Source organism: Crocodylus siamensis, chromosome 12, assembly GCF_052110815.1.
Source record: "Crocodylus siamensis isolate JL-2025a chromosome 12, ASM5211081v1, whole genome shotgun sequence".
Classification (NCBI taxonomy): Eukaryota; Metazoa; Chordata; order Crocodylia; family Crocodylidae; genus Crocodylus; species Crocodylus siamensis.
In genome coordinates, this window is record NC_143406.1 from 9,152,644 (window position 1) to 9,168,094 (window position 15,451).

Genomic DNA, 15,451 nt, shown 5'->3' on the forward strand with positions numbered 1-15,451 from the left:
GGGATGACCTTCTCAGCAGCACAGCAGTGGAAGCAGATCTTGGGAGTCATTGCTGACACCACGATGAACATGAGTTGTCAATGTGATGAAGCAATCAGTAAAGACAACTGCACTTGATCATGTATTAGACGGTGCATGACAAAACAGGTCCAAGGAGGTGATACTTCCCCTTTATACGGCATTAGCCAAGCCGTAGTTGGAGTACTGCATCCAGTTTTGGGCGCTACACTTCAAAGAGGGATGTGGATAACCTCAGGAGGGTTCAGAGGAGGGCCACTCTCATGGTTGGGGGCCTGCGGACAAAGCCCTATAAGGAGACATTGAGGACCCTGGATCTCGTCAGCCTCTGCAAGAGAAGGCTGAGAGGTGATCTTGCGGCTGCCTACAACTGCGCTGGGAGACAGCAGCAAGGAACAGGAGATGCTCTGTTTATCAGGGCACCCCTTGGAGTAACAAGGAACAACGGCCACAAACTGACGGAGAGCAGACATCAGGAAGATCTTCTTTACGGTAAGGGCTGCCAGAATCTGGAATGGGCTTTCAAGAGAGGTGGTGCTCTCCCCTACCTTGGGGGTCTTTAAGAGGAGGCTACTCTTGCACCTGGCTGGGGTTGTCTGACCCCAGCACTCATTCCTGCCCAGGGCAGGGGGGTCAGACTCGACAATCTACTGAATATTCAGTCATTGCCAACAGGAGAAACTACAGATGGGTATTTTGAATTTTACTGACCAGAAACACCAAAATGCCTTTAAGAAAGTCACTTAATCATTTTGTAAATAAAGTATTTGCCATGCTTTTTAAATTTTAATCAGCAGATAAGGACTCTCCTTTACATCTTTGTGGTTTATTATGTGAACCCGCACATAAGGACAGAAGAGGGACTTGAAACTTCTAGGTCCCATGCCCCAAGTGGAGCACACACTCCAACAAATCTTACATGCTTCCCTGTCCAGTTTAAAAGTAAGGGGTATTATTCTACCTCAGAGGATGAATACAGTTTATCTGTAAAGCATTTTAAGATCTTCAAAACCACCTATGACATCAATGCAGCTTTTATAATAAAAACTTCCCAGTTTGAACAGCTGATAGATGTAGCTACTTGATTAGGCAAGCAGATAAAGAGTAACCTATCTTCTCAATTGCTGGAGCAGCTCTGAGCAGAAACAGGTGTTTTGGAGTAAAGAACTAAATGAATGCATCACTTCAGTGATTTGAAATCTCTGATCGGGAAGATTTCCACATTATTCTGTGTTTAAAATAGCTGCATTCTCTGTCTCTTCAAAGCTCACTGTGCTGCAAATACAGACATTTATGGTGAGGAAGCCTGGCTGTTACTCTCCCTGTTGGCTTGCAATTTGATAGCCATCCACCTGCCATTTGTATAATCAATCCTAGTAGTTTTAAACAAGGTATTTGTATCTAAAAACCTGAGTGCTACACTTATTCTCCAAAATGAAATGGGAGATTTTGCTATTGTTTAAATTGTAAATGGCTTTGAGATTTTTTTTTTTTATAAAGAACAAATTAGTGCAGCTGCTGTAAAGCTGATCTTATAGCAGAAGTGCATTTCAACATGATGCCTTTGTTTTTTGTTTTGCTTCTTCTTTTTTTTTTTAAAGAAAAAAATTCTTAATATCCTAGACACCTGCCAAGACATGTGCCTACTTTCCTACAGTACGGAACATAAAACAAGGATTACCATACTTACAATAAAGATGAGCATTACCTTGCTGGAAATAAGCAACAAACATCTCAATGGAAATAGCAGGCAATACAAGACATCTTTGTTTAGAAAGGAATAGAAGACCTTACCAATCAAAAACAAACCCTAGGATGCTGGGATGAGATGAACACAGATTTTCTAGACCCGAGTGATCGAGAATGGAAGGGTTTCTGGTCTGAAATCCTCCCACAACAGAGTACCAGAAGCAAAAGGTAAAAGGAAAGCATCCATAACGCCTTGGCCTCTGAAGGGAAAAGGAAGACTGGACAAAGAAATGTCTCTGGCTGATAGCTGACAAAATGCTGTCACTTCGCTCAATAGGAGGGTTGGACAGACAGATGGACTGAGGCTGCCTCTTTCATGATCACATAAACACCCCACCCTTGCTTATCCTTAGTTTGGTGCAATTTTTTTTTAATTTTTGTTAAGGAAGAAAGGTGAACACATTCACCCAGTCTTCTGACCAGTAGCATTCATCTAGGTTATAGAACAAGGTATGCCATTCAGTTCATTTCAATTTTATCTTGCCAGTGTTAACCAACTGAGCAGACACCATTGAGATGTGAACGTTTTTTAAATAAATTCCTTTTCACCATTTAAGCTGTATTTACCTCTAGCATTTCACACTCCATTTGGACACTGAAAATAGAGTAGCAGTTTCACTAATTATAGCCTGTTTCACTCATTAGTTCTCATGCACTTCCAGGATTGTATCTGAGTTGTAAGTGTAGGGGAATGTTTACAATCAACACCCAACACTTTGTCATCTTTTTTTCTTGAAATGCTGAAAAACCATGGCTTCTCCAAAACCTGCATTCTGAAGCTGAACTGCAGGACTGTCTCCAGTTAACTCCATTTACAGAGAAGAAATGCCTTCTCCCCCCACAAAACTTCAGAATGATGTGCTGACCAAAACAGGTGCAACTTTCTATTAAGGCTTAAAAGTGAAGTACAAATCTTCAAGGCCATCAAGCACAGCAACTACAAAAGCAATTCAGCAGCTCCATTCCACAAAAAATGCCCAGAGATTTTCCCTCCCACCCTTGGAACAATGATTCAAACTCAATCCCAGTAGCATTTCTACCTCACATTTCCATTTGCCCAGTTTTATAATGGCGTGCTATATTCCACATTAATAAGTGTTATTCTGAGTAGGAGTTGCAATCTTCCTATGTTCATCAGCTGCAAAAGTAATTCCCTAATGCAATTTGCAAAGCCCCTGGTATCTGTGCACCATGAGTACCTATGGTAATTAAACCATGGCTTTTCAATTATATCTACTGCTGCTGCCATGTACCAAAAACGTATCAATAAGGTCTTAATGTGAAACTTCACCCTACAGACCTTGCAAAAACTCAAAATGCCTTAGTTTGACAGGATATTTTATTTTTAGGAGTCTAAGCTTTTTTGGTGTACGCACCACACATGCACAGAACTTGCAGCACAGAGATGATTTTTAATAAGGTTTCATTATAACAGTCAATGATGGAACATCTTCTTGATTTGTTGTGATAAGACATGCAGGGATGAAGACGCCTGAAAGGGGACGAATGCCCACACAGAGCGATCACCTCATCTAAAACGCCGCACTTGTGCAGGGCTCATTTGCTATGAGAAACCCATCAAGCACTCTCCCAATTCTACAGATTAATGTACAAGGGACAGTATGAGAAATGACACATTAGATTAACATTAACCCTCTTTCCCTACAAATTCCCAATGTCTTCCCTCCCCTGCTTCTCCCCCTCTATATTACCCAGTCTGAGGATCCGCACAGATAGCAAAGCAAAAACAAATACAAAACTGTTTGTTGGATCAACCTCTATTGATCAGCCTTAAGTGGGACTCCATCTGTCAAGCATTAACAGCTGCCCCACATACAGAAAAGAGGGAAAACAATGCCCAATGAATTTAGATGGAAAACAAAACAAACCCAACTTCAGAAGTTGGAAATGCAGTTTTCATTCTCTTTATATTAATGGGCCATACAGAAATAGCACCACAGTGCTCCTCCTTGCAAAAGAGGTTCGTAAGTAAACAAGTCTAACAAGCAGTTTGCTGTCTATATTCAATTAAAACATGAAGGCAGGGTAGGAATCAATGCCCTCTGAAAAGAAACATGAAAGCCTGCACCATATACCTATGAATTGCCAATGCATTCTGTCCCTTGATTCAAATTATTTTGAAGCCTTAGGATTGCTCACCTAGTCACCTATATTAACACATTTCTCATAACATTTCAAGTCTTGAAAATGAAAAGGAAATTACAAACAACTGCTACCTATGAAAAGCTCCAGTGGTAAATCATTTAAGCAGCCCAAACTTAACAGGGCTTGGAAATGCCAGCGATCTCTACGTGCTTCAATCCAGTTCAAGGAGAAACCTTCTGGGCTGCCTTTGTACAGTTTGTTGACCTTCTTGGCTTGCTGCAAGGCTTGGCTGTTTACCCAGACCCTCTCTCCCTCTCTTCTGCATTATTAAAAAGGGTGGATCAACAGAAAAGGGTTTTAACTGAGACAGGGTTGTCCTTATGATGGTCTCTTAAAATAGAAAATCTCAAGTGGTAATGGGGAGGAGAATGCTTTGAGAGGGGGCTTGTTTGATTTTTTTTATGATGATGATTTTGATTGTTCATGTGCTTCAAAGCGATTAAAGGTGCACTGGTATACATCTGAAAAATAAAGGAAATGCTTGTCAACTCCCAAGCAGCTGTGGTTTCTGAAGTTTATAATTCACAGCAACTGAAGATGTGATACTAAACTGCAAACTCTTTAGAAGTTATATTACTATTTCAGTAACAGAGGTGACACATGAAGAGTAGGGAGAGCAGATGGGGTTAGAACATATGTAGATTAAAGTGCTAATCTCGCAAAGAAATCTGGGCTGACCTAAGCGTTCACCCATGCAGATCCCCAAGAAGGATCAGGGCAACGCAGCCTAAACTGGAAGGGAGAAGTCTGCCTGCAAGTCTAAGTGCTTCTGAAGGTACACTTATAGCTCCTTATGGGATGATAAATCCCACTGCATTTTATGCAGATGACTCAGCAAAGAAACTAGCATTTAAATTCTCAGCACAGGGAGTCCTCCCCTCCCCCCCAAAAAAAATTACTGAAAAGCAAGTTAAATTTCCTAGAAAATGAGAGTATATATGAGAGAGCGAGAACGAGCATGTGTGCGTGTGTACATATATATATATATAATTTTAATTCTGGCATGCCTGCCTCTCAGCTGGTGAGGGTGTCAAAATAAATAGAAGGCAATATCTGGAAAAATGACAAACACATGGGTCAATGTCAAATGCAAGCCAATCACTGTCAGGGCAAGTGCCAAATTCCTGCATTTCAATTTCACTAATGTTCTCCAACTCGGATACTGCTAGCCCACTTCAAAAGCAAACTGCTTCCTCTCCCTTCCCCCTCCCCTTCTTTTTTTTTTATTAAGAGTTTTTATAAAACTGATAGAGGAATTCAGATTAAAACAACTGTTTCAGCAATTTCCTCAGTTACAACAAGGCAAAGCATCTATCTATAATTATAATAAAGGGAACATTTAACAATTAATTGAGCCAGCAAAAGCTAAACCTCGGGAGTTTGGGAGTTCAAATGCTTGCTTGCTAAGCAAAAGGGCAGTGGATTTTAACATAACTGCAGGAAATCTCAGTCCAATTAGACGCTCGGTAAATATAATTCGGGTTCCACTGCGACTGGAATTCTATTTGATGCAGTCCAGCGGACAGACATTACAGCCAAGCCTAGAAATGCAAACAAAAGCTGACCAGCCATCTTCTGTTGTTTTCTCACTGGACCAGTGCAATAAGCCAACACCTCCAGGCTCCCAGAGCAAGCCAGAGTGGACCGCAGGCTATTTCATAAGGCTTGCTTTGAAAAATGACCACATAAACTATAATCACAGAATATATCAAAGTGGAAAATCTGTAAGATCTTGCTGTGACGCATCTAGTGACAACCTTGCGGCAGTATTTCACAAGAGTACTTTTCTGACCTGTTAATTCAGCATCTCTCTGGTCGTCCAATGCCTGCCCAGACAATAGCTTAAGGGGTAATGCTTCCTCTTAAACAGCGCTTAAATTTCTTTTGTTAGATCTCATTCCTTAACTAACGTCACCTATATCCTCAGAGGCAGTAGCACTCAAAATGTTCCACTCAGGTTACCTTCTCTCATAACAAGATCAAGGAAGACCTGCCTTCCAATGCCATAAACATCATCCATGAGGTTTCACGGGCCACCATGAATTGCAAGCAGGTCCGTTCTTGCAAGGTGCAAGCCAAGGCTAGCTAAGGGCCCAAGACTCTGTTGTTTCTCAGGAAATATGAAAAACAGGCTCCTGCCCATTATGGTCAGTAAGATGTTAGGACATTTATGATGTCTGAAACCTGTTTTCTGATATTAGAACTATGATGCCGAGCTGCGGAACTGGTAGAGCTCTGGTTGAGAGAGAGATGCCTCAAATCAACCAGACCACAGTTGTCTATTCAAGCTGCAACTTTCCTTGGATTATATTTTACTGATTCTCATGGGATCAGCAGGGAGTCATTTAGCAGTCTGTATTCTTACCTACACAATTTATACCAAGTGTTGCACTACTACATCCCTGATTATGCTAAAAATGGTATTTCATTTAGCATCTCTTCAATCTGGAATTCAGATTTTGGATTATTCTAGGAACACCTACCAACAGTGACATCTCCTAGCACAAGATCTGAGCTAATGCAACCCAAATGACCACAATGTCCTCAAAGATAACAGAGAGTGGCCAAAGGTGTTATTCTTCCTGTAGAAACACATTTACCACCTCTGTTACCATGCCTGCAGTTCTTCTGCTGCATTTGCTGTTTATGTAGTTCCTGATGTCATTGCTGGAATGGATCCTTACAAATCCTTTTAATCCTTATAGATCCTTTTAAATGTTTCTGGATAGCTACAGCAAAACACTGCCCTCATTTCCAAGTGATATACAGAATAATTTGTTTTTCTGTTGATGGGTCTAAATGGACCATCATATTCCAACCAAATTCTTATACTCATAACATGGCTACAACCCAGTCAGAGAAAAAAAAACTCTTCCTTGTCAGGCACCAGGTTTTTCTAAAAGCAGCATTCCCTTTTGACCTTCCAAGTGAGAAAAGGGATGCTTTTGGGATTCTTCTGTTTATCAAGACAGGCGTATAAAATGTGTTCAGTTAAGAGGCCCATTCAAAAGCTGGAAAAACATCCACAAACCTTTAGAGGTAAAGAGGCCTTCCACTTGCAACTGGAGCCACAAACTTTAATCAACAACTTCTGCAACCTGATTTGGTTAGAACCCTGATCCCTTTCCACCCAAAGCCACGCACGTGCCGAGGTCATCTGTCCAGAGACCGGAGGAAGATTAATTAGAAAGCTGAAGAACACACATGCAGGCATGTAACCACTACCATGCAGTAATTCACTCTGGATCGGTAACATTGAATGGGTTTGTTTACCGCAAGGAGACTAATTAGCCCTGCGGTAAAACATCACCATCTACACGGTGCTGTTAGGATGGAGTTAACTAATTAACTCCACTGTAGTATAGCACTGCCGCACACAAGCACTATCCTATAGTGGCATTATTTACTCCGGCGCAGCGCACATGCAGACACTGACAGGGGTGGCTGGGGCATGAGTGTGCTCCACTGCTGCCTGCTGGCTAGCCCCACACTGAAGCACCCTCGTGCCCCAGCCAGCCTCTCTGCAGCATGTTGAGCCAGGTCAGAGCAGCCCCGGGCTGGCAGGCTAACCCCCGTATCCCCCATCAGCCGCAACTGTTCCAACCTGGCTCAACTGCCTGGGTGCATGTGCAAATGCAGCACAATAAACTCCAGCACAAACTGCACCAGAGTTTATTCAGCTGCATTAACTGAACATGTAGACACACCCAATGGAACTTCCTAGAAGCAGACACCAGGCCTAGTGCACAGTAACACCCCCACATAGTACAGTTACTTCACATTTTTCAAATGGTAACTTTACCATGGACTTGAAAGATTTACTATGCAGTAGGGCTCTGCATGATGCGTCTGCTCCACTTTGACTACATGGTAAAGCCAATTTATTATACTGCGAACGTGTCATGTGCTCCACCCCCTCAGCCACAAGTCCAGAAGAGCAGCATGGCTATTTTTAATATCTTTTCAGTGTTCTTTTATGTCTGTGCCCTCTGGAAACAAGCAGCTAAATAAGAAGTTGCCAGACTTTCACACTCAGGTGAAGGGTATACCATCCAACTACTTGTTTTCCATCACACGGTGCCCTCTTTTACCTATAGCAAAATCAGGAATATCACATTATATATCAACTGCAGCTTCAAATTCTTCAAGAAAAAAACCCCAAAACCTAACATGGCCCACTTAAACCTATGACTTTCTTTGCTTATGAACTTACTGAGGCAATACACATGATGACAGACTGGATACAAATAAGCCCAGTAGGCATCTACCCCCTTCTAAGAAAAAAAGGGCAGCTGGTACAAGCTAGCAGCTGCTTTTCTGTTCCGTTCTCTCAACAAACAAGATAGTAAACTGCTATATATACTTAGGTAAACTGCCAAATGAAGTTCAACATATGCACACAGCCCTATTGCCTCTCCATACCCAGGGTTGGGCTTGTCTTTCCGCACCCAGTGTATTGCCAAACAGTCTGAAGCACCGAAACACGGGAAAAAGAACAAACAAATCTGGGGAGCTGCCCTATAAAGTGCCAGCTGCTGATGGCCAATACAAAAGACAGCATGTGTTTTTCCTCATGACGTAATGAACTTTGGGATGTCCTCCAGCAGAAAAACCAAGAGTTAAGACTGGCCGACTAACCAAAGTAACGAGTGAGGAGGTCTGGCCCACATAGCAAAAAAAAAAAATCAATGTTTGAAGCTGCTTACAGTCTGCCAATCATGCAAGCAGAGCTGTTAAACTCTGAGTTTTAAACAAATTACACCCACACAAATAGGAACCATGTGTTAACCATATTGCATGTCGATGCAAACCGTATGGGAAAGTCAACCCTGTTAGAACATGGCTATCTATGTCTAGGTAGATGTCTCATCTAGCTGGACTCAATCTGTGCTAGAAATGAAAGAAAATGAAATATAAACCTTTTACATGGATATGAAGGAAACAAAAAATAAATACATAATTTTCCAACCCCGATCAAGTCAACTTGTACCACCAATAGCCCACGGTGAAGAAGCCTGTAAGCAAACCTGGATGCACTCTCTGCAATAAATCATTTTGTTACCATAACAGTCATTTCAACAAAAAACAGGGTAATAGCTGCCAGGAAATAAGAGAAAGTAAATTAGACAGGGAAAGGGGAGAAAATACAACAAGGTCAAACAAGTTTGTAGTATGGACTTGTGTATTTTCGAACAAAACACAAAGGCTAAACATCACATTCAGACTCAAGCAGCAGCACTTGAATATAGAAATGCTCTAGTCAAGATCAAGTATAGATGTGTTCATTCAAATACTCAACAATAAGCTATACACTTATATAATCCCTTTCTTCCCAACAATAAAAGTTAATTATTTCTGCCTGCCACCAGTGAAATGCAACTACTTCTGGGGTAAGATGACAGAAAAACAAATAGGTTGATAAGAGTCCTGAACAGCAGCAAGGTTGATTTTGGAAGAAGTGTTGGCCAAAGACACAGGAACTAACTGCCAGGAGAATAGAATAAGAGCAATGGGATCTTCACCTACACTGATCAGAGCTGACCTCGGATAAAACAAAATTAAACTGCTTTCCTGAAAAGCGACTAACAGGAGGTTTAAGTTTGAAGATGCACATTAAAAGAGGTCACCCAAGTAATTGATACCCCTGTGATGCACTGCTTACTGTGGAAGGGTGTGGGCACCCAAATGAGTTACTGTGAGGTTTATTCACAGACATACTACAGTGTAGCTGTTGTGCCATAACTGCCGGCGTCTGCTTCTATCCTGTAAGTGCAAGGCAGCTCAACACCTTTCACTGGGCAAGGCGGCACAATACAACAGTGCAATTGCCACAACCAACCCAAACGCCTATGAATTTGCCCAACTCTGTTCAACTCTTATGCAAATCAGAAGCTACCAAATAAAATCTGAATTTGCACTTAACCTTCTTTGTGACCATACAGTAAGCGCTGGAAATATACCATTTAAGATGTGACAATCCAGTTAAGACGTTATTTATAATATCTTGCAGACGGCTAATCAGCTTTGAAGAGGGTAGCTAAGCTCATGCCTCTTCAGGAAGGGGATTTCTAGTGGTCTGATTTTTTACTGCTATCCAAAAATGTCACTGAAGCAAACAAGAGAGACAGAGAGAAATGACCAAAGGGGTAAAAAAGACAAGTCACCAGAATGTAATCATTAGGAACTGTGTTTTATTTTAATTACTGAAAAGCAGACTCTGTTCAACTTACGCTATTCACATTACAAAACCAGAATAATCTCTTATGTAATCTTACAGCTACATTCTTCTAGGTCGCCTTTCATCAAGTAATCTCAGAGCAAGAGCAACCAAAATAATCTTCATAACCTCCCTGGAAGGTTGGCTGGTACAGCACTTATCCTACAGAGACAATGGGCATAAAGGGTTTCAGTTAACTTGCCCACACTGACATGGTGGAGACCGCTTCCGCTGCAAGGTGGTTTCCCTGACTCCGCACCTTTTGCCACACCATGCAGCTTTTTCCAGATAATCACAATCTAAATGTAATTGCTGTCCCAAGCACCCAAACTCCCTTAGAACTTGTTTTCCAACAGCCACCTCCCAAAATAATGTTCAATTAAGTGCGGTTTCTTTATTTGTATGAGCAGACTGTTCTCCGACATTGTCAACCATGTGTGCTCCCAGGTGGCTAATAAGGTCTGACTGATGCTTGGCCAGAGCTGACGGGTCTCACTGCGTGTGGGTTCTCTGATGATTCAAAAAGGTCTGTGCCATGATTGAAGCTTTTCCCACACTTGGTACATAAATAGCATTTCTCCCCACTGTGTGATCTCTGGTGAATAAGAAGGTACAAGCCCTAACTGAAGCTTTTGCTACATGCCAAACATAAATAAGATTTCTCTTCCAAGTAGATTCTCCTGCAGCGTATAAAGCATGAGCAATCGCTGATGCTTTTCCCACATTCACAGCCTTTATAGGCTTCTTGCTCCGGTGTGGATTCTCTGGTGAATACTGAGGTGCGAGTTCAAAATAATGCTTTTCCTAAATTCATTACATTCCTATGGCTTTTCTGAAATTAAAAAAAAAAAAAAAAAGAAAGAAAACTTCCTTTGAAAGCCACAGGCGCTAAAACCGGATATAAAAAAATCCTCCTGCACTAGAATGGAAAAAGACCCTTATAACTGGTGGATGATCCTGGAGTCCCCTGTTCAAAAGCTACAACTTTATACGTCAATAGCGGCTGCAAGCAGCAGCTGTTTAAGGGAGCGCAACAAATATTTATAGAATATGCAGGATGCATACACAAAACTAACAGTTGTGTGTATATGGCTTGGGACTTGCGTCTAAAAGGAGCTATTTAAAACTGTCAGCCTAAAAAATTCAAAGGAAGCTTGTTTGCCAGCAACTTCCTCTTCCCCTATGCCTGCTCCCCCGCACCCTCACCAGCAGGCAGAGTATAAAGCACTTTCTTTTTGAGAATTAGTCAGAAAATCAGATTGATGATCACTGGACCCAGACACAACGCAGGCATTTTTGTACTAAATTCTGCTTTCCTGCCAAAACATGTCTACCCAAAATCAGACTATTACTGATACTTTCAGTGGAGGGCACCTATAGTGAGTGTCCTATTTTTTCCCAGTTCTATTATATGAACTACTAAGACGACAAAACAAACTGATTTTCTACCTCCATTTTAAGCCAGGTCACTCAGCAATGAAAAGCCAGTGCATTAAAGCACTTCACCACAAAACCCACACAAAAGCTGTGCTTAATATACCATAAGTGTTCCCAATCCACTGGAGTTAAGCTACCCCAAAGCTGAATTCTGTGGATTCCCTGTTCTTGCTCCTCCACTGGTCAAATATTTCCTAATTTAAAGTCCTGACTATTGAGAAGCAAACAGTGTCATAAATATTTTCAATTTGGCATGTCTGAGGTGTGCTCCTTGGAGATAAGTTGATGCATCTATATAAAAAAAAGATTATTTTTTGTTTGTATAGAAGAGAAAAGAAAAGAAAAACAACTTAAAACTTTACTTCCAAAAGAACCTACCATTATTTAAACCCTTTAACTCGACTATACACAAGGCAAAAAAAACACATCACACCCCACTCATCTGGGAGTTGGTCACTAGGGGCGTGTGAAGAGGGCACTTTTCGATTCTGATTCGGCCCAAATCAGGGACAGTGATCCGATTCATTGATTCTGAAGATTCGATGGCGATTCGGAGAATCAGCAATTCAGACAGACGCAGCTTTAAATGTTTTTTCTACATACCTTGAGGTTCCAGCACAGCTTGCGAATGCTGCAATCCTGGGGCGCACGGAGCATCCCACAGGAGCGTGGAGGGGCCCTCCATGTGCTTGACAGAGAACCTGGAAGTGAACTGGAAGTATTTCTGGTCCACTTCTGGGGCTGCTGGGGAGAGGGCTGTCCCGCCCCACCCCAGCTCAGTGATTGGCTGTAGGGGGACCCTGGGAGCACCCCCAGACCCAGAAGGCACCAGTCGAGCTGGGGGGGGAGTGGGTGCACAGTGCAGAAAGCCCCCCTGCACACTTCCCAGCAGAACTGGAAGTGCTTCTGGTCCACTTCCAGGTCTGCTGCCAAGCGCACTGGGGAGCCCCCTGCGCTTCCATGGGACACTCCACGCTCCCAAGCACCAGAGCACTCACAAGCCCCTGCTACCTAGAGGTATGTAGAAAAAACATTTAAAGCTGTGTTTATGTCGGAATCGCCAAATCGATTCAGAGGGCTGCAATTCAATTTAGAGAGATTAAAGGGTCCTCTGATTCGATTCGGATTCAGAGATTCGACCACCAAAACGGACAGAATCTCAGCCGAACCAAATCGGGGACCAAAGCTTCGCACAGCCCAAATGGCCACACTCACTGCAGCAACCAAAAGAAACAGATGACTGACAGGTTAGAAAAAAAAGTACCAACATTTTACACTATTTACAGCTGTTTCACCAGCTTCCACATAAAGTTTTAGTACTCTAGAAATGCAACAGACCATTAGAAAATTACACAGGCTTCCCACCACTAGCTTCCACTGTTTTCCTTTGGAGTCAGTTTCTGTTTTGCTCCAGCAGTGTTACTATAGCATGCTGCCGATTTTACAGAAGAGCAGGATAAAAATAGTGGAGCCCCGAAGCTAATCCTTTTGAGAGCAGAGACAAGAATAAATACCCCTTATGGTGAAACAAACAACTGCAATTACCCATGCAATCAAGATTGCACAATTCTTTTACCCCCAAATAAAAATTATTATTCAAAATGAAGACGGCAACCAGAAGAAAAAAAACCCAGCCAACACAAACCACTTTCCTGGGGAATATCACTGTGTAGTGGTCAACTGACAATGGGCACAGCGTGACAGGGTCCTCAGGGAGGGCTAATTTTTGAAAAAAAATTAAACCCTGAAAAAAGCAAACTTAGTTTAATCACTGCAGGGTTTCACATAACTAGCACATCAAAAGATACCCAGGGTACAATGAAACGTACCCCCCCTCTATTGTGCCCTGAAACAACCTTGATAAGATACCAATGTTTGCACATGGAACAAATATTTATAGTGAGAATATACAGCCTTTCATTGAAAACCAGAGAGCTCTGGGAAGGCCAGCACATATGACTTGCTTTAATCAACGGGTAAACTGCATGAAATATCATGTGATCAAGTCTGTCAGGAAAACAAGCCAATGGCATTATGAGGACTAGGCTCCCAGATCCCTTGACTTGCAGTTCACTGCCTAGAGCAGCCTCAGCTATAAACACCTCCTCCCGTGAAGATGGCTTGTGAAGCTGACAATGGAGCTTTAAAAGCAAGTAATATGAGCAGCAGTAATTGGACTCAAGTCACAGACTCTGGCAAGTGATCTCATGTCTCTCAAAGGAGTGCTTACATATTGCCAACTCAGCTGGGGCTTAGCTCCCAGCTCCAGAGCAGGGAAGCTGGAAGCCCATAGAACCACAGTTGGAGAAGCCATCAAAATTTCTCGTCCCCTCTCTGAAGCTGCGGCATGGAGCCTGGCAGTCCCATAACAGACTCCCAAGGCACACAGCTCAAGGCCAGTCTTCATGGAAGGAGCGCTGGGAGTAATTAATTCGTCTACAATGCAGGCTGAACTTTCTGGAACTGAAGCCACCTTTGTTCAAGAACAGTACCCACAAGGAGCATGACTGCAGAATAATGTATTCCACTATAGTGAGGCCAGGCCAAAGCGAATCTTAACTCCCTTTGCAAGCCTGACATTTTGGATTGTGGCCAGTTACAGACGGGAGTAGAAGGAATTGGATGGAAAGGACAGCCAAGAAGGAATGGAGATGTGAACTGAGGATGCAAAAGAAAAAAAAAAAAGATGGGAAAAGCAAAGAGAGCACCGACGCAGAATAAGACAACATAATGGTAAGGAAAAGGGGTCTTTTTCTTAAGAATAGGACTTAAGTTCACCCCCAATCAGAATTGTGAGAGAGATGGAAAGCATGCGACAAGAAAGTTTGCCTGTGTCCACTGGAGACTGCACACCCTCCCCTCTAGGACCACCACGTACACTGCAGCAGAGACATGGTAAGCAGCTATGCAACTACAGCCCGAACTACCATGTATTTAGAGCTCCTTACCTCCAGGCCTGTAGACGACGTCATCCTCTGTGATGAAGGACGATATCTCACCGTTGTCCGTTCTCTCATAGCGAGATTTCTTCTTCGGTGGTTTCTTTTTATTTTTCTTTGTAGACTCCTCCGTGGTAGCACTGTTGTTATCGTTGTCCTCGTCTTCACTGTGGTCGCTCTCGGCATAATTCTTGGCGCCTCCTTCCAAAGTACAGCTCCGACGAGGACGCGAGTTCTCGCTCTCTCTCACTTTGTCTCTTTTGTCTCGCTCCTTGTCCCGGTCTCGGTCTCTGTCCTTCTCTTTGTCTTTGTCTTTTTCTTTGTCAGCTGTCATGATTCGCCACGTGCCTTCTTCTGTCCTCTCACGGCTGGGCCTCCGTGAAAGGTAGACAGTGAGCCTGGGCTTCAGTCTTCTGAATTTCTCACTCAAATCCAGGAAAAATTCGACCACTCCAATAACCCCAGTGTTTTAAAAAGGCTCTTGAAAGAGAAAAAAAAAAGAGGAAACGTTATTACTCAGAATACTGTCATAATCCCAAGCTTCTCCCCCGCCCTACAGTTCTCAAAGTCAAAAAAGTGACTTTGAAAATTATTTCAGGTTGTCCTGTATTTTACATCTTTATAAATAACTCAAATTAATTCCATGATAAATTATAGTTTCAGATGCTGCAGATGTAGCAACTTTCTCCCACCCCCACAAAAGCTCTTCAGAGTTCTTTGCAGAACCAAGGACAAGGACCATTTCATAGCTATTGCCAAAATACAGACATGTCTGGGGTGGAATCGCAGTTTTTAGACTAAATACCATTTTATCCCAAGAACTAACTAAAAATGTAACCAAATGCAACTGAAAAGACTCCAGGGTAGGCAGGAGGGAGGTTTCTAGAGCACAAATCTGACTGAGACACCAGGTTTACAACCTTTC

General features: G+C 42.5%; 1 protein-coding gene across 6 annotated transcripts in view; it reads right to left on the reverse strand.

The window, feature by feature from the left end:
• RERE (arginine-glutamic acid dipeptide repeats) overlaps window positions 1-15,451 on the reverse strand; it is a 381,891-nt gene that overhangs the window by 234,904 nt on the left and 131,536 nt on the right. For 5 of the 6 annotated variants that reach the window (XM_090023240.1, XM_090023239.1, XM_090023236.1 and 2 more), the window contains exon 2: window positions 14,536-15,006. In XM_090023240.1, coding sequence (XP_089879366.1) covers window positions 14,536-14,860 — 325 coding nt within the window. In that variant the 5' untranslated portion in view covers window positions 14,861-15,006. Of the gene's footprint in view, window positions 1-14,535; window positions 15,007-15,451 lie in introns of those variants that run through there. The other variant, XM_090023243.1, reaches the window with a different exon arrangement.